General features: G+C 51.6%; 2 protein-coding genes across 2 annotated transcripts; one reads left to right on the forward strand and one right to left on the reverse strand.

The window, feature by feature from the left end:
- Positions 1-223: 223 nt before the first annotated feature.
- Positions 224-26,770, reverse strand: RTF2 (replication termination factor 2). Its single transcript, XM_049776376.1, is given in 11 exon segments — positions 224-503; positions 941-1,042; positions 1,115-1,166; positions 3,492-3,605; positions 18,130-18,208; positions 21,218-21,357; positions 23,106-23,162; positions 23,165-23,201; positions 23,924-23,988; positions 23,990-24,022; positions 26,644-26,770. Coding segments are annotated over 11 exon segments (927 nt in total). The 5' UTR covers positions 26,713-26,770; the 3' UTR covers positions 224-324.
- On the forward strand, positions 10,636-14,118 carry LOC126013332 (beta-1,3-galactosyl-O-glycosyl-glycoprotein beta-1,6-N-acetylglucosaminyltransferase 7-like). The gene is given in 5 exon segments (XM_049776373.1): positions 10,636-10,880; positions 10,882-11,326; positions 11,328-11,604; positions 12,910-13,005; positions 13,892-14,118. Coding segments are annotated over 5 exon segments (1,290 nt in total).
- Positions 26,771-27,864: the final 1,094 nt, after the last annotated feature.

Here is a 27,864-nt window from a genome sequence, read left to right on the forward strand (position 1 = left end):
TCTTAGCAAAGTCTCCCATGACTGACAGGAGAATAAGGGAAAAGTCCTAGCATCAAGGGAGGAGGCAGAATAGTTTTATTTGGTGTCCAGCTGTCTGGCAAAATCTCTGCTCAAGCGACGAAAGGGAAGTGGGAAGTGATGATGAAAGGAAACCCACTGACCAGTGGCCAGGCCATTCCCTCTGGGTTACAATCAGGGGCGTTTGGGGGCAGCTGCCACAACCCTCAAACCCTTTCAGCAGAGAAAGTGCAGTGGCCAGGATCTTGGGGCCAGAGGTCTGGGTGGACCAAGATGACTCGGGCATGGGGGCTGGGTGGGTTCGGCTCAGAAGCAGTAGGACGTGTGGGTGACCCAGTGGGCCGACTGCTCTTTGGGGCGCTTGGCGGAGCTGTGGCTGGTGAACAGGGACTTGTAGGCCTCCGACTCCTCGCTCTCGGTGATGGGGCGCTTCGGGGCGCCACCGCCCACCTTCGCCGCCTTGCCCAAAGATGCCCCGTTTGCAGCTGGGAAAGGGAAATGAGATTCGGTGAGGGGAGAGGCGGCCGCATAGGCAGGCACCGTGGGGAATTGGCCGTGTCTGCCTAAAGCCCCAAGAGCCTGTGTTCTGGAGGGGCTGAGCGCTGTTTGGGAGACCAGGGCAGGAGAGGGGCTGCATCTGACCACGTGGCTGCTCTCGCTGCCATCACTGGTCCCTGCTAACCAAAACATGATTCCTTTGGGCCACAGCAAGGAAGGAGCCTCCAAAAAAGGTGTGTGTGCTTTGGAGAAGCTGCTCTGAAGTGGCTCCACCGCAAAACCCAGGGCAGGGGGACAGCTCTGATGGGACCTGGGACCTTAGGGGTGGCGCCTCAGAGACCTTCCCGCAGACTCTCCCTGGTTGGGCTGCATGGCCTTCCTGGCTCTACCCTCTGGCCAAGGCTGCTCTGGATTCAAGGCCCACCTGTGTTTCTGGCACTGGTGCTGGCACTGGCTGGCTTCTCTTTCGAGTCAAGCTCAGGGTCCTCGGACTTCCCTGTCTTAAGTCTGGATGGTCCTGGGGCTTCTGTAAGAGAAACTGAGTCAGGGCCAGCTGTACTCGGGCCAGTCAAGGGGGAGTAGGTAGTGGGGGGCTTACCTTCGCCATCTGGCTTGGACACAGATTCAGCCGCTTTGGGTTTCTTTGCTTTCTGGAAAGAGATAAAGAAGGGAGAGGGGTCAGGGCTGGGCCTGGGTGGACCCCACAGCTCATCCTGGCCCATGTCTGTGGGGCTCAGCTTAGTCCCCCAAGCCAGCTTCCACATTCTCCAAAGCCCACTACAGACATGTTCTGCTCTAGAACGGTGTGAGGCCAAGAGAAAGTGGGGTTGGACGGATCCCAGACAGACTGCCCACCTCCAAACTCCCAGAACCCCCATGGCTGTCAAACCACTCGGACTTACACCAATTATACATTACTTTGCCAACTGCCTGGACTCTGGGTTGCTCCTTTGGGGGGGCGGTACCTAGTGTGCTCAGGGATTGCTCCTGGCTCTGTGCTCAGAAATCACTCCTAGGGAACTTAGGGGACCATATGGAATGTTGGGGATGAAACTGGGTCAGCTTCATGGCAAGTAAGCGTGCCTGTCTATCCCTCCTAAGAACTAGAATTCAGTCATTGGCAGTCCCATCGGTCTGCATAAGTTCCAGCAGGGGCGGGGATGTGGCCTGAGTCCCAGCCCTGGCACAAATCAGAGATCCCTATTTCTTTCAAATGGGACAGACTGTTCTAGACTCCTATAACTGGAGAAAACAAAAGAGGACTTTTTTTTTTTTTTTTGGTTTTTGGGCCACACCCGGCGGTGCTCAGGGGTTACTCCTGGCCGTCTGCTCAGAAATAGCTCCTGGCAGGCACGGGGGACCATATGGGACACCGGGATTCGAACCAACCACCTTTGGTCCTGGATTGGCTGCTTGCAAGGCAAACGCACGGGACCAAAAAGAGGACTTTTTATTCAATGCCTTTAAAGATGCAGTCTACCAAGAATCCAACAGGGGGCACAAGAGACTGTGTCTGGGTGGGCTCCTGGCTACCTGCAGATGCTGGGGGGTGGAGGAGAAATAAAAGTGATTTAGAAAAAAACATGATTTAGGGTGCACAGAACCCAACACAGACCGCATCTGCTTCAGCCCAGCCAGATGCATACACAGGCCTCAGGCGCACATGCCTCCCCCTTCCCCAAACCTCCGCCCCCTAGCTATGTGTTGCCCTGAGGTGGGGAAATATTTTGGTCTCCTGGTAGCAGTAACTAAGAGGCATTCCCAGAAGCTCCGCAGATTGCCTTGCAGAGAGGGGCAGGTTAGTCCCACGGGGTTTGGACCAATTTGGCAGGAAGCCTGGCCGGGAGGAAAAGCACCGAGACAAAACCCTCACTGGCCAGCCAGACATTTCCTCGAAAATGCCACTTTTCCCTTCCCTGCTAGAATCTCAGCTTGACTGAGGCAAGGCATGGCGCATGACTTTGGTAACAGCTCTGTCCCAAAATACCTCATCCTGGGACTGGAGCCAGCACAGGACAGCAGGCAGGGTCCTGGCCTTTACGATGCCAACCAGGGTTCAGTCCATATGGTTCTCTTAAGCCCACCGGGGGTGATTCCTGACCTCAGGACCAGGAAAAAACTGAGCACTGCTGGGTATGACCCAGAATCAAGGAAAACAAACCATCCCACACCCTCCAAACAAACAAGAAAATATACTCCTGCTTTTTCTGTTCTGTGGCTCATTGAATGAACGCAGCAATTCAGAAAATGACATTTATTTGCTTTCGAATCAGACGCAAGTGGCTCTCTGAGCATCTATCACCAACACTTCACACTGCTTCTTGGGACACTCCTGGCCCTTTCCTTATCGCCCAACCCTGATAAGGCTTGTGAACTGCATTATTGTAATGGTATCATGGAAATGTCTAGGGCCCAGGGTGGCACCAGATGACAGGATTCTGTGTGCTGGGCACAAATGTCTCAACAACACTCTGCTGTTGGACAGACAGCCATCTGGTTGTGCCTGTTCTAGGGCCCCTCCAAGCACCAGCTTTAAGCTTACCAGGCCCAGAGGTCTAGCACCGGTGTCAAGTGTGGCCTATTTTCATTTCAAACTGAGCACAGGCAGCCCTGGGCACAGCTGGGTGTGGCCCCAAACGCAAACCATGAGTCAAAGGCTACCGCTCCATTTGGCATTGAGCATGCATCTGTGTGTTCCTGTGGTAGCTGAAGCTGCAGGCTGGAGAGATCTTCTGTTGGTTTGGTTTGGGGCCACATCTGGCAGCTCTCAGGGGTGACTCCTTACTCTGCACTCAAGGAGGAATCAGGCTTGGGGACCATACAGGGCGCCGGAGATTGAACCCGGGTCGGTTTTGTGCAAGGCACATAAATGCCTTGCCCACTGTACTGACTCGGGTCCCGATGATAGTTGGGTTATTTGCCCAAAGACAGCTCAGAGGCCTGGGGGAGATTCCCACCCCTCTCATGCCTCTCACCTTCCCCAGCTTAGCCCGCAGCCTCCGGGCTTCCATCCTCTGTTGAAGCGTCTCCACTTCATCCTTGGAGCCATTGATCACCACCACGTCCTCGTCCTGGAAGGCAGTGCCACACTGTGGGGAGAGACAGGTCAATCACCCCTTGGCCTGCTCCTGCTGGGTCCTTGCGGGGTCCACCCTCTTGTCTGTCCCTAAAGTCCTTCCCTACAGGCTTGGACCTGCTGGGCCCTCTCATGACAACTGTGCCCAGCCCACCTGCAGGCACCAGGTTCCTGCACTGCCAGGCCCGTCCAGGCTCTCTGGCTTTCCAGCATCTGGGGACTGAGGCTGATTCCCCCTGATGTGAGAAGGGGACCAGCCCCCAGTAGGAGAGCAGGAGTTGGGGAAGGTGGAAGCCTGTAGCCTCAGTGACCCGCAGAGTCCAAGGAAGGAGGTGCTCTCCCTGTCCTGGCAGGGCTGTGTCCCTTTCCCTGGGGACACCTCTGTGTCTGGTCACATGGTTTGATGTTGGAATTGGAACTTGCGACATTCAAAGCTGAGACGGTGCAACAGAGAGGGCGCTGGCCTTACATGTGGCTGACCCAGGTTTTATCCCCGACATCCCATAGGCTCCCCCCACAAGCCCACTAAAAGTGATCCCTGAGCATGCCAGGTCTGGGCCCAAAAAACAAACAAACAAACAAACATAAAATAGATGTGAGCTGGGGAGAAGCTCCCAGGGCCAACACTGTGTTTTGCACCAGGAGGCCCCGGGTTTGAGCCCCAGCACTGAGCAATCTGGGATTGGCCCCAGAGCATCCACCAGCTGAGGCCAGATGGGGAACTGAGAACTGGGAAAGCAGGAGGCCTTGCACTCAACACGGTACCCAGACATCAGAAGGGAAACACTCGCCCTTCACTCGCCCTTTCTCTCATAAATTCCAAAGACTAAGTGCAGCACGCCCACTGTCAGGTGCTTAGATGGGAAGTGAAGCTGCAACTTCTGAGAGAGGCAAATAGACGGAACATTCCTGTGATGGAGGTAGCCGGCAAAGTTCTGTGGGGGATGTGGATGAGACAGTCCCATTGGGTCAGAGATGTACGTGGAGGCAGGAGGGAGGATGGTGGAGGTAGAAGGAGAGTGGGAGGACAGAGTGGAAGGAAGGATGGAGGTTGGAGGAGGAAGAGGGAGGACGGAGGGTGTGGAGGGAGGATAGGAGAGCTGGGAGGAGGGAGGAGGAAGGTGGAAGAGGAGGGAGATGGAAGAGGCAGGCGGGGCCCCAAAGGACTGCCCTGCCCACATATATCCTCGCCCTGGGTGGAGCCTGGAGCCTGGCTTCATCTTCCTAGCAACTGGGCCACTGGGTGGAGGGGAGCCATCAGCCAGGCTCCCTCACCCTCCTCCTCTGAAGAACGGGTGCCACCTTGGCCCTACCCGCTGCAGGTCACAATCAACAAGACTCAAATTCCTGGGGGACAGAACCGGCCCAGCAGCTCTGCTCAGGTCATGTGACTTGCAGTGCCACCTGAGAAGGGACCGCAGCAGGACGGGCCATCCGCCGCTCCCGCCCGAGTCCAGGTAGGTGAGTGTCCCAAGATCACAGGGACCGGATTTACAGCCCAGTTCAGAGGAAGCTGGGGTCGGGAGATGCAAGGGAGACAGTGGAGCCAGGGATGACACCAGGGGTTACCCTCTGAGTGACCTAAATGTTCTAAATGCCACCATAGGGAGGATCTTTTTCTCTCAAAAATGCTAGTGGTGGAGCCGGAGTGGTGGCATAGGCGGTATGGCATTCGCTTTGCACACAGCTGACTAGGACAGACTGCAGTTCGATCCCCCGGCGTCCCGTATGGTCCCCCGAGCCAGGAATGATTTCTAATCACATAGCCAGGAGTAACCCCTGAGCATCACTGGGTGTAGCCCTAACACCACCCCCCCCCAAATGCTTGTTGTGACGTACATCAACAATAAAAAAGAAGTGGAATATTTTCTTTTTTGTTTTTCGGTCACACCCGTTTGATGCTCAGGGGTTACTCTTGGCTAAGCACTCAGAAATTGCCCCTGGCTTGGGGGGGGGACCATATGGGACGCCAGGGGAATCGAACCACGGTCCTTCCTTGGCTAGCGCTTGCAAGGCAGACACCTTACCTCTAGCGCCACCTCACCGACCCCTGGAATATTTTCTTTCATGTTTCCCTTTCTGAGTCACACACCAGGGTGTTGCACAGGAAATCATTCCTGGCAGGGACCACAGGGGACTCTGGGGATCGAACCCAGTGCAAGGACAGGGCTTTGCCTGTTGTCCTATCACTCTGGTTCCACAAATGGAATTTTTTTTTTTTTTTTTTGGTTTTTGGGCCACACCCTGTGACGCTCAGGGGTTACTCCTGGCTATGCGCTCAGAAGTTGCTCCTGGCTTCTTGGGGGACCATATGGGACTCCGGGGGGATCGAACCGCGGTCCGTCCTAGGCTAGCGCAGGCAAGGCAGGCACCTTACCTCCAGCGCCACCGCCCGGCCCCACAAATGGAATTTTCTTTCTTTTTTTTTTTTTTTTTTTTTTGGTTTTTGGGTCTCACCCGGCAGTGCTCAGGAGTTACTCCTGGCTCCATGCTCAGAAGTCGCTCCTGGCGAGCACGGGGGACCATATGGGACGCCGGGATTCGAACTGATGACCTTTTGCATGAGAGGCAAACGCCTTACCTCCATGCTATCTCTCCGGCCCCCACAAATGGAATTTTCAAAGTTTGCAATCAACTCGATTTTTACATTGAAAATGCAGCCATGCCTCGCTCATCATGTGGGCAAAAGGAACAAAACCAACGTCAAGGTCAAGTACAAATCTTCAATTTGCCCTTTTTACATTTTTGGGTTGGGGGAGTCCACATTTGGCGGTGCTCAGCAGCTACACCCACCTCTGTGCTTGGGGGAACCACATGGCGCTGCAGCTGACAGGTAGCTCTCTGAGCTAATACCCTGGATCCTTAATTCTCCTTCTGTGCCCCAAGTGAAAGGGGGACGTTTTGTTTTGGCTGCTTTCAGCAGATATCCTAGAAGGAAGTTTCTTTCTGCATATCCGAGTGACTGAAAAAGTTGTACACACATTTCTGGGAGAGCACACTGGATTAAGTAAGGGTAGTCTCTGGCCTCAAACCCCAGGCCAGAAACTATTCTTTGGGCCCGGAGAGATAGCACAGCGGTGTTTGCCTTGCAAGCAGCCAATCCAGGACTAAAGGTGGTTGGTTCGAATCCCGGTGTCCCATATAATCCCTCGTGCCTGCCAGGAGCTATTTCTGAGCAGACAGCCAGGAGTAACCCCTGAGCACCGCCAGGTGTGGCTAAAAACCAAAAAAAAAAAAAAAAAAAAAAAAAGAAACTATTCTTTGTACCAACAGAGGAAGGATGCAGATTTTTTCTTATTGGGTCACACCTGGTGGCACTCAGGGTTTACTCCTGGCTCTGCACTCAGAAATTGCTCCTGGCTGGCTCGGGGGACCATATGGGATGCTAGGAGTCACACTAGGGTCTATCCTGTGTTGGTTGTGTGCAAGGCAAATGCCCTACCACTGTGCTATCGCTCCACCTCTGGAAGGATGCAGATTCTGAGGGTGCTGAAAACACCTTTCTGCACCTAGAGGCAGGAAAACAATGTCAAGTTTTTACTGCGGTGGCCAAATGCATGTGTTGAATCTACACCGAGGGTAGAGTTCCAGGCTTTCAGGCTGGTGTCTCCACGCCCCATGTTACACTTGTGCAGCACCTAGAAAGCAGGCCCCTCGATTGGTGGCCCCCCTTATTCCCGCCATTCACAGGAGGCACCACCCTGCAGATACCCCATATGTACCTCCAGAAACTGTCTTCCTCACCCAATGCAGGACAGCGGCAAGGGGCACCCCCAGTGGGCCATGCAAAGCCACCTTCTGTGCCCGGGAGTGAGCTGAGGCTCCCAGCAAGCTAGCATCACATCTTCCCTTAAAGCCAAAACAAACGAGTGCCTATGCTTGAGTATATTATTTTGTCTGGCTTGACTGACAGTAATGCCCTAAAACAATGATGTTGTAGAATGTAAGGCAAAAGAATGTATGTGCTTTTTTTTTTTTTTTCTTTTTTTGGGCCACACGCTTTGATGCTCAGGGGCCACTCCTGGCTATGTGCTCAGAAATCACTCCTGGCTTGGGGGACAATATGAGACACCAGGGGATTGAACTGTGCTCCATCCTAGGTTAGCACATGCAAGGTAAATGCCTTACCGCTTGTTCCACTGCTCCGGCTCTGTATGTGCCTTCTTATCTTAGTTTTGGCATATTTGTTTTGGAATCACAGTCAGCATTTACTCTTGAACTGTGCTCAGGGATCTCTCCCGAGGGGGGCTTGGGGAACCCTACAGGGTGCCAAGGGACTGAACCTGAGTCATCTGTGTGCGGCGCCTTATTTCTTCAGTGCATTGAGATCATCTTCTGGGGGCCAGAGAGATAGCATGGAGGTAAGAAGTTTGCCTTGTACGCAAAAGGTCAGTGGTTCAAATCCCAGCATCCCATATGGTTCCCCGAGCCTGCCAGGAGTGACTTCTGAGCATAGAGCCAGAAGGAACCCCTGAGCACTGCAGGGTATGGCCCAAAAACCAAAACAAAAGATCATCTTCTGAGATGCTCATTCATAATTCATAATTCACCCATTGGAATTACTGGCTTTGCTTTTATTTTTATATTTTGGTTTTGGGGCCGCACCTTGCAGGGGTCAGTGGTTCCTCCTAACTCTGTGCCCAGAAATCGCTCCTGGCAGACTTGGGGGACCATATGGGATGTCGGGGATAGAACCTGGGTCTGTCCCGGTTGGCCTCGTGCAAGGCAAAAGCCCTACGTCTGTGTTATTGCTCCGGCCCTTTGCTTTTGTATTAAGTCAGCAAAAAGTCCCTTAGTAGTATTCAATGCCATCATCTTCTGAAAACTCTTTACCGGAGAGAGAGTTCATTCCACAGTAGTTATTAGATTCACAGTGAGCCCTGCAGGAGAGGTCCAAGCGTGAGATATTCTAGATGGCCCAGTCAGAGCTGACCGTGCGGGGGTTCGGGAGGAAGGCAGGGCTGAAAGCCAGTGGGAAGAAAAACATCCTCTTGGCTTCAAGTACATTAAGTGATAGAAGCGCTAATGCACCGGAAAGCCACTCCCAGGACAGAGCTAACAGAGGGAGCAAGGCCGGGAGAGAAGCAGAAGCCTGTGGCCATCCACAAGCCTAGCCAGGGACGATTTCTCCTGGAGACTCCGTGTCTCCGAATGTCACAGGGCCACAGGTATACTCTTCTTGTTCTTGTGGTGCTGTTTTTAGGTGTGTGTGTGCGCGCGTGTCTGTGTGGTGTGCCAGAACCCCTGAACTCTCTCTAGGGCCCCTTTTTAGAGGGGTGTGTGTGTGTGTGTGTGTGTGTGTGTGTCTGTCTGTCTGTCTGTCTGTCTGTCTGTCTGTCTGTATGGTGTGCCAGAACCCCCTGAACTCTCTCTAGGGCCCCTAAATACTCTTTTGATTGTTGGCTGGTTTGTCTTTTGCTTTTGGGCCACATTTGGCTGAGCAAAGCTTTCACTCCCGACTCTATGCTCAGGGGAATTACACAGGATGGTGAGGGTTGGACCAAACAAGTGCCCTCCCTGCTGTCCTGTCACAATGGTCCAGTGATAACAATTTTATCAACACCATCTATGAAGGCCAATGGAAGGACAGGGTGATAGCACAGTGGCTGGTATTTACCTTGCACACCACCAATCTGGGTTTCATTCCCAGCATCCCATCGGGTCGCCTGAGCCTGCCAGGAGTGATTCCTGAGTGCAGAGTCAGGGATAAGCCCTGAGGATAGGCCACGACAAAAGCAAAATCAAATCCTATCTGGTCCTGGGAAAAACACTCTAAGGAGTACCCGACTAGCTAGGCCTTCCCACGCTGTCTCTCTGGAAGCAGAAGGAGTATTTCAGAAAGTACTCATGGCCACAGTAAGAGAAGAGGGAACTGTGGTGGTAGACACATGCATATGCGTAGACTAATGCAGCACAGCACCGCTCTTCCTCCTCCTCCTCCTCCTCCTGCCTCAGAAAGTCATATTCTAAATAAGAACTTTCATGGAGAACCATGATCCAAAACAAGTTAGGTTTGTTCCCCCCCCCCTTTTTTTTGTTTTGTTTTTGGGTCACACCTGGCAGCGCTCAGGGGTTACTCCTGGCTCCACACTCAGAAATCACTCCTGGCAGGCTCAGGGGACCTTTTGGGATGTTGGGATTCAAACAACTGTCCTTCTGCATGCAAGGCAAATGCCTTACCTCCATGCTATCTCTCTGGCCCCAAAACAAGTTAGTTTGTTGGGTCCATATCTGGCAGTGCTCACAAATTACTCCTGCCCTTAGGAATCACTCCTTGCGGTGCTGGGGGCACCCTATAGGATGCTGGGGACCAAACCCGGATTGGCTGCTTGCAAGGCAAGTGAAGCCTCATCCCCCACCCTTTCTCCCTAGGTAACTTGACCTTACCTGCAAGACCCCGCCCATTTCTGGGAGGGGTCTTGGAAAAGGTAGATAAGGTATGGACCAGAGGGGATTAGGGCTTTTGCCTGGCTCTCTGGCTCTCGGGTCTTTGCCCTTTTGGTCTTTGGCCAGCATGGAGTCAAAGGGAAGATGGCTGAAAGGAGTTAAGATGCAGGGCTAGCTAAACATGGCTAAATGCTTAATAGGTTATGATATAGGCCACACATGTGGTGGATAGGGATGAATAAAGCTGATGCTTCCTGATGCCTGTCTCTGGATGAGTCTGATTCCGCCGTTCAACTAAACTTGGGACCCGCTGGCTGGATGGGGGTTGCGGAGCCACGTGGCCTGGGATGGCATCCACCTCCATCCAGCTCCATCTTTAATTATTTAATGCTACAGCAAGTACCCTCCCTACTATGCTATGGCTCTGGCCCCTGCAGAATCACTGTTCTGGCTGGAAACCTTACCCCAAAAGAATGCCCAGGATTTGGGGGTGCCGTTTCACCAAAGCACAGATTTGTATAGCAGCTGGCTGAGTGTGTGGGGGTGCTGTGTGTCCTGCGGGTCCTATTTCAGCCTGACTTCTGTGCTCTCTTTTCAGAGAACTTGAGGAAGCTGTTGGCAGCCATGGTAAGCAGGCAGCCGTCCATGCTCACGCCATGAGCCCGCTACGGGCCACCAAGACGGGGCTCACAGTGTGTGTGGCACTTGGCGTGTTCCTTTTCCTCTACTTGTGGGTCCCCAGTCCTGAGGAGGCCACGCAGGCGCCCACGCTGCCCGCCGTAGCTGACTGTGGCTTTTACCCAGATGAGCTGTGCTCGGCTCTCTTCGTAGGCAAAGTGGCGGCCCTGCAGGTGGCCAGCTTCTGCCAGAGCCCCCAAGGCTGGGACATAGCCGGGCACCTCCGCCCCGAGAAACTGCTCCCGCATCTCCCGAGGCCTGCACTTCATCACTAGGCCTCTGTCGGCCGAGGAGGCCAATTTCTCCCTGGCGTATGTCCTCACTGTTCCAAAAGAGTTGACTGCGCTTGTGCGGCTGCTCAGGGCCATTTATGTTCCACAGAATGTGTACTGTGTCCAAATGGGGGATGAGGCCCCCGAGAAATACCAGGCGGCCGTGCAAACCCTGGTGGGCTGTTTTGAGAATATCTTCATCTTGCCCAGGAGCGAGCTGGAGGCTTCGGGGGGCTTAGCCACACTCCGGGCTGATCTGGACTGTCTGCGGGAGCTCGTCCAGTCCAGGGTCCCCTGGAACTACGCCATCAACCTGGGTGGCGAGGACTTCCCGCTCCGAACCAACAGGGAGATCATCCGCTACCTCCGAAGCCAGTGGCACGAGAAAAACATCACCCCCCGGAGCGTTGCAACCGCCCCCCACGACGCCCGACGCCAACCAGAGCCAGCCCGAGCCAGTGGCTGGAGGGGGCATCTACATGTCTCCCAACAAGAGGTTTGGGACGGAGCCACCCCATAACCTGACCATTTACTTTGGCAGTGCCGACTATGTCCTCACGCGGAAGTTTGTGCAGTTCGTCCTCTCGGACCCGCGTGCCAAGGCCCTGCTCCACTGGTCCAGGGACATCCAGAGCCCTGAGCGTCACTATTGGGTCACTCTGAACCGACTGAGAGGTGAGAACAGGCCAGGGGGCCCGGCGGGAGGGTGCCCCCAAATAGAAAAGTGCCCGCAAACAGAGGAGCCTTTGGAACGTATGTTAGAGACACAAGGAGCCCTCAGAAGTTCCTGCACTCTGTCATGTGGGGTGTACCCTAGTGCTGGGATGGGGTGGGGTGGGGAAATGGGGAAGAGCAAAGCTCAGGCCTCTGGCAAACCCGAGACTCCTGCGGGGTCTCTGAGGAGACAAGTGCAAATACCCACATCCTTGACCTTCGGGGCCAGAGACGCACCTGGCACTGCTTCCGAAATCACACACACACACACACACACACACACACACACACACACACGCACCTGGCACTGCTTCCAAAATCACACACACACACACACACACACACACACACACACACACCCCAAGCAGCCACTTTCATAATCATATGCAAATCTAAACTGAGCCTGCTTAATGGTCTACACACACACAAACACACACACACACACACATACACACACACACACACACATTTGGTATCTGTCCATCACAGAGCAGACGCAAGGCAGAGACACCCCTCCTCAAGACTGGGCCATGCTTCTACAGAGCACAGGGATACCAGGGGTGCCAGGGGTACAGGGAAAACTCAAAGCACAAAGACAGAATGGCCACGGACGCCAAGATACCCCAAGGGCAGGTGCAGGCTCCCTGCTCTGTCTGATACCCAGAAAGTGACCCCCAAACTCCATGCTGAGAGTAGCCTGTATACATACCCCTTTGGGGATGGCCCCCCCAAAACAAAAATGGGCATTAGCTCTAACATTACTGCTAAAGCAATAGCTGGTCTCCCTGGTCACCTCTTGCTGTATTCTGCGGGTTCGGGGGTCACAACTTGAAATAAAGGGGGGTCATTCTTGCAGTTCTTGGGAGGACAGTGTGGGTTTGGGATGCAACTTGCGGCTTCTGCATGCAGCCTGTTCTCCAGCCCTCTGAACCACCTGCTGGGCCCCAAATCACAAACCAAGTGCTTGCTGTCGGACCCCCCCCCCAAAGCTTCTCATTGATTGTTGGACCAGAATGAACAGAAAGCCCCAAGGGGTCGGTCTGCTAGGAAGCAAGCCCTAGCTGCTGCCCACAATGTCTGTTCTTTTTCTTTTTTTGGGGAGGAAGGTCACACCCAGTGGCTCTCAGGGGTTACTCCTGGCAGACATGAGGGACCATGTGGTATGCTGGAATTCAAACCACTGTCAGTCCTGGGTGGGCTACTTGCAAAACAAACACCCTACCACTGTGCTATCTCTCCAGTCCCTACAGTGTTCTATTCCCCTAGATGCTCCAGGCGCGACCCCAGATGCCGGCTGGGAGGGGAATGTTCGAGCCACAAAATGGAAAGGCCAGGAGGGCCGAGGCCACAATGGATGCAAAGGTAAAAGCACAAACACCCTGAACTCACGCCCCGCCCCCCAACACCATGAGCCCCATATCAGAGATGGCACCAGGGTTAAAGTGCTGCCTGGCACTCAGCTCATCTAGATACAGCCCCTGGTACCCCGTAATGGTCCCCTAACACCATTGGATGGGCCCCATATCACCCTGTCTCCCTGGATCACTGGGCCAGCCTGGATCCCTGTTGCCAGTGTCCTAGCACTGTCAGGACTTGTTTGTGCTGCCCTGGGTATACAGGCCTCAGGTCTGACCTAGGAGCTCAATATGCAAAGTGAAGGTGTGTCTCCCGGTTTCTAAGTGGCCCCTCAGAAACAGGTGCAGGCAGAGGGAACATGACACTGAAAAACAGTCAGTGAAGAGCAACGAATCCCACTGCCCCTCCCTGAGAGGGCTGGGAACTAGTCAGAGGGCTGGAAGACATTTCCAGTAGGTTTATTTATCTATGTAGGTATTTGGGCCACACCTGGTAGGGCTCAGGGCTTCCCTTTGGTTTTGTGTTCAGGGGGACATACGGAGGGCTGGGGGTAAAACCTGTAAGGAAAGCACCCGAGGGGCCAGAGAGATAACATGGAGGTAGGGCATTTGCCTTGCATGCAAAAGGACGGTGGTTCGCATCCCATATGGTCCCCCCGAGCCTTCCAGGAGCCATTTCTGAGCGTAGAGCCAGGAAGAACCCCTGAGAACTGCTGGATGTGACCCAAAAACATAAAGAAAGCACCCAAAACCGAAATCTCCTTCCCTCTCACATCCTCCAACCCTACTCTGCAAGCAGGTGTCAAAAGCCAGTGAGCAAAGTCTTGGGGAAACAGGAGCTTGGACAGGACACAGGAAGGGGCGCCACTCACTGCCTGTGCCTCGATCTGCAGGCCGCTACGTGCAGGACAGCTGCGTGTACGGACTGGGGGACCTGCCGTGGATCATCCAGTCGCCTTCCCTGTTTGCCAGCAAATTTGAGCCCTCAGTGGACCCCCTGGTGGTGATGTGCCTGGAGAGGCGGCACCGGCTCCGAGTGCTGCAGGACGCTGAGGTCCCCCTGGAGCCCCACTGGCGCTTTCGACACCAGACTCACTTCAACTGGGAGCTGAGCCGCTGAGCCGGCAGCCAGAATGATGCTCCCTTCCCTGCCTCAGCTCGGTCCCCGATGAGAAACTGTGGGTGATTTCGATCAGAGAAGAGGGGAAAATGACTTCCTCAGCACCCAGTCCTAAACTGCTTCCAGAAACATGCCAGGCAAGGCCGCTATTGATGGGGCCACTCGCCCAGCCTGGGGGAAGAACCCCAAGATCTGCTGTGGGGACACGGGACGAGCTCACCGCAGGGCCAACAGCTTTGGTAGTTGCTGTTGAAAAATCAGGTTCACTGGGGTCAGAAAGATACCACAGTGGCAGGGCACTTGCCTTACACGCAGCTGATCCAGGACTGACGGTGGTTCAAATCCCGGCCTCCCATATGGTCTCTTGAGCATGCAAGGAGTGATTCCTGAGTACTGCCGGGTGTGACCCAAAAACCAAAAATAAAAAAACAAACAAAAAAAATCAGGTTCAGGGCTGGAGTGATAGCACAGCGGGGAGAGCTATGTTTATCTCGCACACAGCTGACCTGGTTCGATCCCTGGCATCCCATAGGGTCTCCCGAGCACTGCTAAGGAATGACCCCTGAGTGCAGAATTAGGAGTAACCCCTGAGCACCACTGGGTGTGGCCCAAAAGCAAAAACAAAAAGAAGAAAAATCTCCTAAAACAAATGTACTATTATCAGTTATGTCAACTATGTAATGCATTTTATTTAAATAAATTAATTTAAAAAAAAAAGAAGAAAAACCAGATTTTCCATCAAGTAAATTTAGGTTCACGTAGGCTAAGAGCATAGAGTGTGCTCTCTGGGAGTGGGGGTTGTCACATGCAGATAAGGCGTCTGCCCGTCATTCAGCTCACCCTGGTCAGGCGAGGGAGAGGGCAAACTCGTCCATACTCCTGACTGCTCAGGGATCAATCCTGGCATGGCTCAGGGCAACATATGTGGTGCTAGTGGCCAAACTACATGGAAGATGGGGTGCCCTCCCTCCTGGCTGTCCTGTGCCCTCCTGGCCCTAACCCCCAATGAAATTCACAGCACCAACACGTTTAAGCTCTGAGCATAACTGGGTATGACCCAAGAATCAAACATAAATGAATATTTAGGGGATCATACAAACACATTGCAAGGGACCAAACCTAGGTCAATGATGTGCAAGGTAAGAGCCCTACCCTCTCTACTCTCCAGTTCCTGAATAAAGCGTCTTGAAACACACTTTCTGTTTCACGTGTTATTTTTATTTATTTTATTTTATTTTGGATTTTTGGGTCACACCCGACAGCACTCAGAGCACTTCTGGCTCTGCGCTCAGAAGTCCTGGCAGGCTCAGGGACCATATGGGATGTCGGGGATTTAACCAGGCTCTGTCCATTTTGATCATGTGCAAGGCAAACGCCTTACCACTGTGCTATCGCTCCAGCCCCATGTATTAGTTTTATTTTGTGGTCCATCCCCAGTAAACACAAGAAAAAGGGCTAGTAAGAATCTGGAGAGTATCCCGCTTGTGGGATGAAGCGTGGAAATAATGCTGGATGTTCCCTGGGGGACACAAAGGTACAGGGCAATGGGTTGGCTCAAGACTAGAGGGAGGCCATCTTCCTCACATAAAGCAGGAATCTAGGGACTTAACCAGTGGCCTTAGTGACACGACAGCATGGCAAAACCAGAAACTAACAGCAAGTTCCAATTCAGCTTATATTACGAGCAATTTAGGGGAGATGTGAGATGAGGGAGCCAGGGCTGAAGTTTAGAGGAGTGGAAGAGGCTGTAAGACATGCAGGTCCCCTGACTAGGTCAGACCAGGACCAAGTAAATCAGCAGCTGCTGGAAGTGCCGAGCTCCAAGGATCTTGCTGTCCTGCTTTGTACTCACCCTTTGGCTAGCTGTCCCTGTGCCCGTACCAGGCTTGCCTGCTGGCCAGCTGTCCCTGTCCTGCTCTAGACTTGCCTCCTGGCCAGCTGTCAAGTCAAAAGCAAAATGGCATCCCATGTAGATTGAAGCATGAAGCACAGACAGAGTCCGTGGGAGCCTAGGGCCAGAGCTTTGGCACTACTGGGATGACTGATCAGATTCTGAATCTTTTATTTATTTATTTATTTATTTATTTATTTATTTATTTATTTATTTATTCTTGTTTTGGTTTTGGTTGTTTGGGCCACATCTGGTGACACTTAGGGGTTACTCCTGGTTATACACTCAGAAATTGCTCCTGGCATGGGGGACCATAGGGGATGCCTGGGGATCAAACCCAAGTCCATTCTGGGTCAGCTGTGTGCAAGGCAAATGCCCTATCGCTGCAGTATCGTTCCAGCCCCAGATCCTGAATCTTTAGAGCAGCATGTCTCAGACTTTACTCAGCAAATCACCCCCCTGGGATCTTGTTAGAAACCAGAACTTAGTTCAGAGTGTGGATCGGGGTGTGGACGACACTCACATTTCTCTGAAGGGAGAAAAGTTCTCCCCTGCCCGGGACGCAGCCGCAAGTAACGCGCGTCAGAACATCCTCGACTTTGCCACCTGCCATTTGCTCCCAGAGTGCTTCTCACAAGGGCAGATCACAACGGGGAATACAAGTAATTTTTTGGTTCGTGGCTTGTTTATAGTGAAAACACAAGAGGAACCTAGCAACCACCTCTCTCTGGACCCTGCTTGCCAGAATCTGGTATGTACATAGCTCTGCACTTTATAAGCTATTGCCAACCCCACAGTTACTTCTAGGGAAAAAGTCAGGGGTGTGTGCAGCCCTCAGCGAAGGGTAGACTCTCCAACCTTGACCACCCAGGAGGTCCCAATTCCATTTTTTTTTTTGTTTTGTTTTGCCTTTGGACCACATCTGGCAGCGCTCAGGAGTTACGCCTGGCTCTGCACTCAGAAATTGCTTCTGGCAGGCTCAGCTAACTATGATACCGGGGATCAAAGAAGGGTCAGTTCCGAGTAAGCAGTGTGCAAGGCAAATGTCCTACCGCTGTGCTATCTCTCTGGCCCCTCAATCCTGTTCTGAGAACCTCAGTGTCTCTAGATTCCTGAAAGTCCACAAAAATGAAAACATGTTTTCATCTCTGTGCCTTCACTTTGCTACATCTATATTTTCCTAAAATGGCCCCGGCATTCTCATACTGGTAAGGTTTGGCAGAAATGGCTGGCAGTCACCTCTTCTGCAGGATGCAGAGCGAGACTACATCTCCCAAGTTCCCTTGCAGTTAGGAATGGCCACATGACTGAGTTCTGGCCAAGGCCAAGAGTAGAAATAATAAAAAACCTCCTAAGCTGGGGCCGGAGAGATAGCATGGAGGCAAGGTGTTTGCCTTGCATGCAGAAGGACAGTGGTTCAGATCCTGGCATCCCATATGGTCCCCCGCGCCTGCCAGGACCAATTTCTGAGCGTAGAGCCAGGAATAACGCTTGAGCGCTGCTGGGTGTGACCCAAAAACAAACAAACAAACAAACAACAACAGAAACAAAAAACCTCCTAAGCAAAAAGCAAAACAAAACAAAAAAACCTCCTAAGCTAGAAGCTCCCTCCTCATGTGCACAGACAAAGCTGAAAGATTCTGACAAATATCCTCAGTATTACTCAATGTCTTATTACAAAAGAGGAGTTTGGTTCCTGAACTTTTTTAGTTTTGGGGGCCAACCCTGGCTCTCCCAGGTAGTCCTCCCAACTCAGGCCTCTCCACTCCCCTTCCTTGCACCCTTACCCCCAGCCTCCAGCCACCATCTCTCCAAGGTGTGCCCTCCTCCTTCCATCACTGCCACGCCTTCCCACAGCTCCTCTCCATATGATGCTTATGGGCCTGCTCCCACCCACGGTACTGTGGGACAAGAAGAGCTCTCCAATCAGTGGGCAGGATTCAGTGGGCAGCTGAGAGAGCACCTGTCTCGCACACAGCAGGCCAAGCCTGCCCTGCTGGTCATGGTAAGCTACAAATTCAGACCACACTGCAGGGGCAACCAAGGATATGGGGCAGCAGCCCGAACCCTGACCACAGGGCTTCCCGAGAAGGAAACAACGGGCAACATCACCAACTCACGGTGTGACAGACTTCGGCTTTGATCTCCTTTAGGGCTCGCTCAGAAAACACACAACCACAGGACCGCAGGAAACAAAACCTGGAGAGAAAAAGGGAGATGGATGGAAATCAGCACCCAGATATGATTCACCCACAGATCCAGAGATACTCGCTCAGTTTACACTAAAGACAGAGAACCAAAGAGAGGAAAGGAATTGGGGACACCACCTTCCGGTAGAAAAAATGAATTAGGGGCCGCAGAGATAGCATGAAGGTAGGGCGTTTGCCATGCATACAGAAGGACGATGGTTCAAATCCTGGCATCCCATATGGTCCCCCGAGTCTGCCAGAAGCGATTTCTGTGAGCAGAGCCAGGAGGAACCCCTAAGCACTGCTGGGTGTGACCCAACCCCTCCCCCCAAAAAAAGAAAAAGTGAATTAGTACATTCAAGATAAACACATGGGGGGGGCCGGGTAGGTGGCGCTGGAGGTAAGGTGTCTGCCTTGCAAGCGCTAGCCAAGGAAGGACCGAGGTTCGATCCCCCGGCGTCCCATATGGTCCTCCCAAGCCAGGGGCGATTTCTGAGCACATAGCCAGGAGTAACCCCTGAGCGTCAAATGGGTGTGGCCCCAAAAAAAAAAAAAGATAAACACATGGGGGCCGGAGTGATAGCACAGCTGTAGGGTATTTGCTTGCATGTGGCTGACCCAGGACAGATCTGGGTTCAATCCCAGCATTCCATAGGGCCCCCCAAGCCAGGAGTGATCTCTGAGCACAGAGCCAGGAGTAAGCCCTGAGCGTCACCAGGTGTGGCCAAAAAACCAAACCAAACCAAACCAAAACGAACAAAAAAGCAAACAAAAAATAATAAACACACAGAAAGAATCCAACGCACAAACCGGCTCCTGTTCCCAACCTTCCCAGTATCTCTTTGGAATAAAGAGTCTCCTACAAATAGTACTAAATACACCAGGCAGATACCACAGGGTGGAGACTGCTGGGGTGAAGGACCTCTCCTGCCTGTGGGGGGGACATATCTGAACCCCAGCACTGTTTGGTTCCCATAGCATCCCCAACACTATTGGGCCAATTATCATCTGGGCCTCAGCACCACAAGAGAGAACTCTCTAACACAAGGTGAGATGCTTCAATTAGTGATTTCCAATTTTTTTTTAAATCTGCTTTTTTTTTTAATTTTGGGCCACACTTGGTGCTGCTCAGGGGTTCCTCCTGGCCCTGCGCTCAGAAATTGCCCCCTAGCAGGCTTGGGAGACCATATGGGATGCTGGAGATTGAACCCAGGTCCGTCCTGGTCGGCTGCGTGCAAGGCAAATGCCCTGCCACTGTGCTATTGCTCTGGCCCGTATGTTTTATTTGGGGGAGGGCCACACCCAACAGTATTCAGGGTTTACTCCTGACTCTGCACTAAGGGATCACTCCTGGCAGTGCTTGGGGAAACCATATGGGGTGCTGAGAATTGAACTCAGGTTAGCTGTGTGCACAGTAATGAGCCCATGTCACGGGGCCGAAGAGGAAGAGCAGCATCAGGTAGCCTTGCAAGTAGAAGGACAGTGGTTCGAATCCTGACATCCCATATGGTCCCTTGTTGGAGACTGTTTGGCATAACTAGAAGCCCTTTTTACTAAAATCAAGATATGGAGTCTCTGAAAGTCTGAGCAAAAGTGCCTACGTGACAATAGCAGGAGTTGCTAGCCTTGAGCAGCTAGCAAGATGTGGGCCTTTAGGGGCTGGGAAGGTGGCGCTAGAGATAAGGTGTCTGCCTTGTAAGCGCTAGCCAAGGAACGGACCGCGTGTTCGATCCCCCGGCGTCCCATATGGTCCCCCAAGCCAGGGGCAATTTCTGAGCACTTAGCCAGGAGTAACCCCTGATCGTCAAACGGGTGTGGCCCAAAAACCAAAAAAAAAAAAAAGATGTGGCCTTTGCCCTTGGACCTAAAGAAAAGGGGAGTCACTGCAGTACCTCAGAGCTAGGGAGTCATCCACAGGCACTGCCAGCCTAAGCAGCTAGCAAATGTGGCCTTTGCCTTTGGACCCAAAGAAAAGGGGAGACACTGCATACCTCAGAGCTAGGGGAGTCAACCACAGGCACCAAGATGTTCCCATAAAGATAGAGGGCTGGTGGGCCTGGGCAGAGATTAATCTTACACTTTGTTGCTCTAACAACTTGGGCCTCATGATTGATGAATGCCAGCTCGTGATGTACAACCTTGTAATTTTGGAAAAACATGATGTGCCTGTGGAAAGTTACAATTATTCCAAGAATGCCTTGCCCCTTTCTCTTTGTTTGGGCCTGACTATAAAAGGCTAGCCCCCTCCCCAAATAAACGGACTCTTGATCGGAACTTTTTCGCCTTGAGTCTCCTTGTCTTCCCAATCCCTCTTTTCTTTCAGGCCGGAATCCCCTTCGTGAACCGTGAATAACTGTTGTGGGTCCCCAGCCTGGACGAGGTCTCTGGGGGGGCCGCAGTCCATGGTCCTCTGAGCCTACCAGGGGAGATTTCTGAGCATAGAGCCAGGAGTAGCCCCTGAGCATTGCCGGGAATGACCCAAAAACCCAACCCCCCCCCCAAAAGAGCCCAAGTCACAGTCCTCTCTCTCCAGCCCCAATTTAAAATTTTCTACTTAAATCATTGTTTATATAAACTTTATTATATAGGCTTTCTGGTACAGAGGACAGGAGAGCAAAGTCCGGTAATCAGGAAGAGGAAAAAAAAAAGGAAGATATTGATACCTCAAAGGCTAAAGGAAAAAATCAGAGCCAGCAACCATGGGGCCATGAGAACAGATAACCCCAGTTTTTAAAGAAATGCAGTCACAGGGTCCTTTGGAGTCTGCTACGAGTAACCTGCGAGAATTGTCAGATGTGGTCCAAACAAAAATATCTGTGGCCTGTGCCACCTCAGTTCCCTGTCCTATGGTTTTTTTCAAAGGTCACTTTTGACCTAGGCCTCTTTATAGAAAATGCCCAGATTCAGTGAGCACTGAGACAGAGGGACCAGGGCTGCCAAGAGTTTGAGAGTCTGGGGACCACCTTAGCCTCCCGGTGGGGCACCTCAGGACCCCTGCCAGACTCCCTACCTGACCTACCTGTGCCGCCCATTCATCTCCAGGCCCACCACAGGGCAGATGAAGCGTGCCCGCTGCAGGTCATCATGCTTGTCACCTTTTGTACCCTCTCGGTCCCCTTCCCAGGCCGGGTTATCGGAAAGCTGCAGTTCAGTCACATTCTACAAACAAGAAAACAAAGCAGCGCTTAAAGGATGTGTGAGATGATGGGATTATCCCAAGCTAGCGGAAGTCACCACCGACACGAAAAACCTGTCACTCAGGTCCCTTCCCCTGAACCCCTCTTCCAAGGCACGTTCCCTTGGTTACATTATATGATTAAACCCAAATTTGTGCAAGAAAACAAGATATTCACATTCTTTTTTTTTACGTTTTTGGGTCACACAACCAGCGGCACTTAGGGGTTCCTCCTAGTTCTGCACTCAGAAATTGCTCCTGACTGGCTTGGGGGACCATATGGGATGCCGGGATTCAAACCACTGTCCATCCTGTGTCGGCTGCATGCAAAGCAAACACCCTGCTGCTGTGCTGTCTCTCCTGCCCATGATATTCAAATTCTTTGGATCCCTTTTCATTAGGTTTCCAATTTCTTGGGGAAAAAATTTTTTTGGTACAAAAAAGAAAAGTTCAATCCCATACACACAACCTCATACATTGTGTGTGTGTGTGTTTAAAGTAAAGAAATCTAGGAGCTGGAGCTTCCATGCAGCTGATGTAGGTTTAATCCCCAGCATCCCATCTGGTCCCCTGAGTACTGCCAGGAGTGATCTCTGAGTGCAGAGTCAAGAGTATTGCCTCTGAGCATTGCCAGGTATAGCCCCAAAACCAAAGAGAAACAAAAATTAAAGTGGAGAAATTCATGCGTTAGGGCCGGGCGGTGGCGCTAAAGGTAAGGTGCCTGCCTTGCCTGCGCTAGCCTCGGACGGACCGCGGTTCGATTCCCCCGGCGTCCCATATGGTCCCCCAAGCCAGGAGCGACTTCTGAGCGCATAGCCAGGAGTAACCCCTGAGCATTACCGGGTGTGGCCCAAAAACCAAAAAAAAAAAAAAAAAAAAGAAATTCATGCGTTAATTATGCTTAGGAGTCTTTGAGAAATGAATTCTCTTCCCAAGGTCAAAGATGACAGTATCAAAAAAAAAAAAAGATGACAGTATCAGACCTGGTATTTCTATGGCATTACCTACATGTCCTGTCAGCAACCCAAGAACTAAAAAAAGTCAACATAATGAACACACACACACACACACACAAACACACACACGGGGGGGGGGGGGGCAGTGCCCCATGAGAGGAAGCACCTCACAACTAGGGGATTCTCCACCACACTTTTGCCCTTTCCTAACACTTTCTTCACCATTTGGCAGAAAGACCTTCCAGGTCAATCCAGAGCCCATGGGCAGAGACTAGTGAGCACAGCTTTTGGTCCCTGAGAGTAGTTTTCAGACTGAAAACTCCAGGTTCTGAATTAACTCAACCTTCGGGCCTGGAACTGAGACTTTTCAGGGCCCTTTCACACCTGCCAAATCATAACGGGCTGCATTTATTGAGCGGGAGAACAGAAACAGGTCCTCCTATTCTTTTTTCTTGTTTGTTTGTTTGTTTTTGGGCCACACCCGGCAGTGCTCAGGGGTCACTCCTGGCTGTCTGCTCAGAAATAGCTCCTGGCAGGCACGGGGGACCATACGGGACACCGGGATTCGAACCAACCACCTTTGGTCCTAGATTGGCTGCTTGCAAAGCAAATGCCGCTGTGCTATCTCTCCGGGCCCAGGTCCTCCTATTCTGAGCGATAGTAACCCTCAGAACCCACCTAGTCTGGTGGTTGAGAATGCAAAGCACTGAGCTGGGGCTCTGCAGCACCCAGTCCAGTGAAGGAAGTCGCAGGCATGACCCCATCACCACTCTCACCTTAATGCTTTTAATGTGCGAGGCGGCTTTCCCAAGAGCCTTTTCGGGAGACTTGTGCCCAGTAGAAACTCAATGACAGCATCTTTGTTATAAAGTCTGCATGTTGGAGAGGAAAATGTGACAACATTCTGGCCACAATGATGCTTTGAACTCTAGAAAGAAAATGAAACTGAACATTCTACAGTCTTGAACCTCTGACGGAATGCAGCAGAGCACCAAAAAGGTCCATTTACTATTGTCACAACTACTCAGGGAATTCAAAGAAGTGAGTTTAAAGAAGATTGCAGAGGGCTAGAGAGATAGTACAGCGGGGAGGGCAATTTACCTTGCAGAGGGTTCACACAGGTGTGATCCCCATAATAGTCTCCTGAGCCCCCCAGCAGTGGTCCCTGAGCACAGAGCCAGGAGTAAGCCCAGAGCATTGCTGTGGTGTGGCCCAGCCCAAGACCAAGACAAAAATAAACAAACAACAAAAATAAATAAATAAATAAAGGGAGTTTGCAAACCTTTAGTGATTCTGATGCTGAATGAGTTCAGGATTCACAGAACTGAGAGATTTTTCTCAGTTTGGGATTTGAAGTACCAGGAATCAACCCTGGGCTTATAAACATCTTAGGGAACAGAGCAAGTGCACAGCAAATAGGGCATTTGCCTTGCACACAACTGACCCAGATTTGATCTCTGGCATCCCATATGATCCCTGCAGTATCACCAGGATTAATTCCTGAATGCAGAGCCAGGAGGCAACTTGGGAATGGCTCAAAAGACAACAATACAAGCAAAAGAATCCACATCTTCATGAAGTAAAGTGAACGTACCTGCCCAGTTTCACAAGAGCCACGATTGGTCTTCTGAGTATTTCTTGACTTAGAGTACAATAGTTTCCATTGGGCCACTAGTTCAGCATTTTTGTCAACCTATGGAAAATAAAATTCCTTTCAATGAATTCTCACTGATGAAAGATAGACATCTACTCCAGAGTTCTACATCTAAATGTTTATGCAGCAACTCCAAACCAGAAGGTTTTAGTTTCTGAATTCGGGAGGTCAGGTGACATGCAATGAACACATTATGTTCCAGAAAGTTCTTTTAATCACATACAGTGAATTACAAGTCTTTCATAGTTGTATTTCAGGCACATAGTGACATTGAATTAGGGACATTCCCCACCACCAGTGTTGACTTCCTTCTGCCACTCTTCCAACAAATCACACAGCACACAAATATCATCACCACAAATTAACACTAAGTCATGGGGGTGCAATATCAAATTAAAAAAAAAAAAACAAAACAAGCAGGATAATATCTAACAATTGAAAAGACTCTAAGGTTGCACAAAATGTGAGGATTAAGAATTAAAAAGATGGCCCTGAGAGATAGCACCGTGGCATTTGCCTTGCAAGCAGCCGATCCAGGACCAAAGAGGTGGTTGGTTCGAATCCCAGTGTCCCATATGGTCCCCCGTGCCTGCCAGGAGCTATTTCTGAGCAGACAGCCAGGAGTAACCCCTGAGCAATGCTGGGTGTAGCCCAAAAAAAAAAAAAAAAAAAAAAAAAAAAAAAAAAAAAAGAATTAAAAAGATGGGCTGGAGAGATAGCATGGAGGTAAGGTGTTTGCCTTTCATGCAGAAGGACGGTGGTTTGAATCCCAGCATCCCAGGGCCGGAGAGGTGGCGCTAGAGGTAAGGTGTCTGCCTTGCAAGTGCTGGCCAAGGAAGGACCACGGTTCGATCCCCTGGCATCCCATATGGTCCCGTCCCAAAGCCAGGAGTGATTTCTGAGCGCGTAGCCAGGAGTAACCCCTGAGCATCAAATGGGTGTGGCCACCACCCCCCAAAAAAAGAATCCCGGCATCCTGTATGGTCCCCTGTACCTGCCAGGGGCTATTTCTGAGCCTAGAGCCAGGGGTAACTGCTGAGTGTGACCCCCCAAAAAAAAAAAAAAAAAAAAAAAAAAAAGAATTGCAAAGACGTGTTAGGGGGGGTATTTTGCCTTGGCATGGTGGCCGACCCGGGACAGACCCTGGTTCAATTCCCAGTATCCCATATGGTCCCCTAGCCTGCCAGGAGGACTTCTGAGTGCAGAGCCAGGAGTAACCCCTGCGAGTCACTGGGGTGTGACCCAAAAACAACAACAACAACAACAACAAAGAATTGCAAAGACAGGGCCGGGAGCCCTAGCACAGTGGGGAAGGTGTTTGTATTGCACACAACCGACATCCCGGGCATCCCATATGGTCCCCCAAGCCCGTCAGGAGTAATTAGTTTTCTTCCCTTTATTGGGGGAGGGGGGCAACACCTGGCATTTGTCAAGAGGTTTACTCCTGACTCTGTGCTCAGAAATCACTCCTGGCAGGCTCAGGGGGACCATATGGGATGCCGGGGATAGAACACTGGTCAGCTACCATGCAAAGCAAACACCCTACCCACTGTGGTATCCCTGTGGCTCAATGCCAGGAGTAATTTTTTAATTTTTTATTGAGACCAATGTGAAATACAAGTCTTTCACAGTTGTATTTCAGGCACAAAGTCACAGTGAATTCAGGCCATTCCCACCACCAGTGTTGACCTCCTTCTGCCACTCTTCCCAGCAGGCAATCCCATACTCCACCCTTAGCCCCCTAGTGTAAGAGGTCCATTTTATGTTTAGCTTCGTACAGTTTGGGTCTCTTGATTTTATTGTCATTGACTTTGGCTTGGGTATTGATATCTGACATCTTCTTTTCTTCTCTCTCTTTTTTTTTGGGGGTGGGGTGGGGTCATACCTGCAGCACTCAGTTTACCCCTTGGTCTACGCTCAGAAATCGCTCCTGGCAGGCTCGGGGACCATATAGGATGCCGGGATTCGAACCACCGTCCCTTCTGCATGCAAGGCAAACGATCTACCTCCGTGCTACCTTCTCCGGGCCCCTGACCTTTCCTTTTTAAATTTTTATCGAGACAAATGCGAATTACCAGTCTCTCACAGTTGCACTTCAGGCACACACACAGTGCCAGTGCATCAGGGCCGTTCCCCACCACCACTGTTAACCTCCCTCCACCAGAATCCCTTAGCCTGACTTCCATCCCTCCACCCCTAGAGGCCCCCTGCACTGCTAGTGTACCCGGTCCCTTTGTGTCTAGCTTGTCTGAATCTCTTGATGCCATCTATGTCGTTAACTTTGGCTTGGGTATGCAGATCTGATCTTTTTGTTGTTTGTTTGTTTCTTTGTGTTTGTTTTTGCCAGGAGTCATTTCTGAGGTGCTAAGCCAGGAGGAAGCTCTGAGAGCCTTTGGGGGAACCTTTACTTATATCCCCAGCACTTGGGGGGCATCAAATCCCACGCAGCTCCGCCACGTTTTGGCACGAGGGTTTTAGGAGCTTAAAGCAGGGGCTCAGGGGCTACTGACACCCAAGGGAGACCCCAGCATCTCTCCAGCATCTTGCCAAGCATCTGGCCAGCAGCATGCCGCAAAGGCTGCCGGGAAACTCGGGGCCTCCGCCGAGGACCATCCCCGAGCGCGTGAGGGCCCCCATCCGCCCCGGCCTCCCCTCCTCACCTTCTCCACCTTCTTCGGCCCCTTCAACCAACTCGGTCTTTTGGGGATCGTGCCCCCGTCGCAACCCATTGTGGAAAAGGGGAGCCCGGAGTCCCTGAGGCTCGCCCACCGCCGCCTCTTCCGGACGCCACTTTCCGGGTTTCCGGTTCCGGTGGCGGCGACGCACGACCTCACTTCCGGCGCGCAGGCGATGACGCACTCGGATAGAGCCACGCCCCAAGGAGGACGCAAAGGAGTGGCCACGCCCCTCGACGCAGGTGGGCGGGGGCCTCGCCGTGGTAGGCCCAGAGTAAGACGCGTTGTCAGCTGTCATCTTCTCTCCTGCAATGGGGCCAGGGCAGAGGCTTGGGATATTTTTGGGGGTGCGATGGGGAGAAACAGGGCTCCCATGCAGCGTGCATAGTTCTGCATTGGCAAGTGCAAGAGGAAAGTTCACTTTTTCCCTTTGCCAGCAGCTGGAGCCCCATTTTTTTTAAATATATATTTCTTTAAAGAAAATGCATGACATCATCAGGGCATAGTTGGAGCCCTCTACATTTGTTTCCAATAAGTTAAAGCAAAGTTATTGGAAAAGGAAAAGAAAAAATAAAATGGAAGAGAAAAATAAAAAAGAAGGAAGGAAAGAAAGAAAGAAGAGAAAAGCATAATGTGAACATTATTGTATCTCCAACCAAGTTCCTGATACCATGGCAGGAGGTTCAGAAAGCTCTTGTCGTTAGCTGTCCATTCTGTTACACTGTGTGTTCCTAAGGGATGACACATCACAACAAATGAAGTTGTCCAGAAATTCCAAGCATTGTTCCTGATCCTGTGACTTTAGGGGAATACCCTCCTGGAAGAAGGAAGATTTGTGAGGGTGCCCATAAAAGTGTGAGCCCCATTTTTACCCCCCACCCTGTACTGTTAAGCATTCCTGTAACTTCCTAGGACCTTAGAACCACCACCCCTCCTTGAGTTTAGGCTCCTAAGGCAAATGGGAGAGTAAGATAATTGGCAATACCTAAGGCAAATGGCCAAACCCAAAGGACTCACACCAGCCAGGCCATTCTGCAAGATTCCTGCATTCTTTATAACATTCTTATCAAGTGAATGCAGGAAGACTCAGCTTTCCTATTAAATGCCCCCCTACACACACAAAATGAGCTCTACTTAACTTCATCCTATGCTAAGTTCCCACATGGGGAGTTCCTTCTCATTTCTCCTCAACTTCCAATAAACTTT

This window comes from Suncus etruscus, chromosome 7 (genome assembly GCF_024139225.1).
Source record: "Suncus etruscus isolate mSunEtr1 chromosome 7, mSunEtr1.pri.cur, whole genome shotgun sequence".
Classification (NCBI taxonomy): domain Eukaryota; kingdom Metazoa; phylum Chordata; class Mammalia; order Eulipotyphla; family Soricidae; genus Suncus; species Suncus etruscus.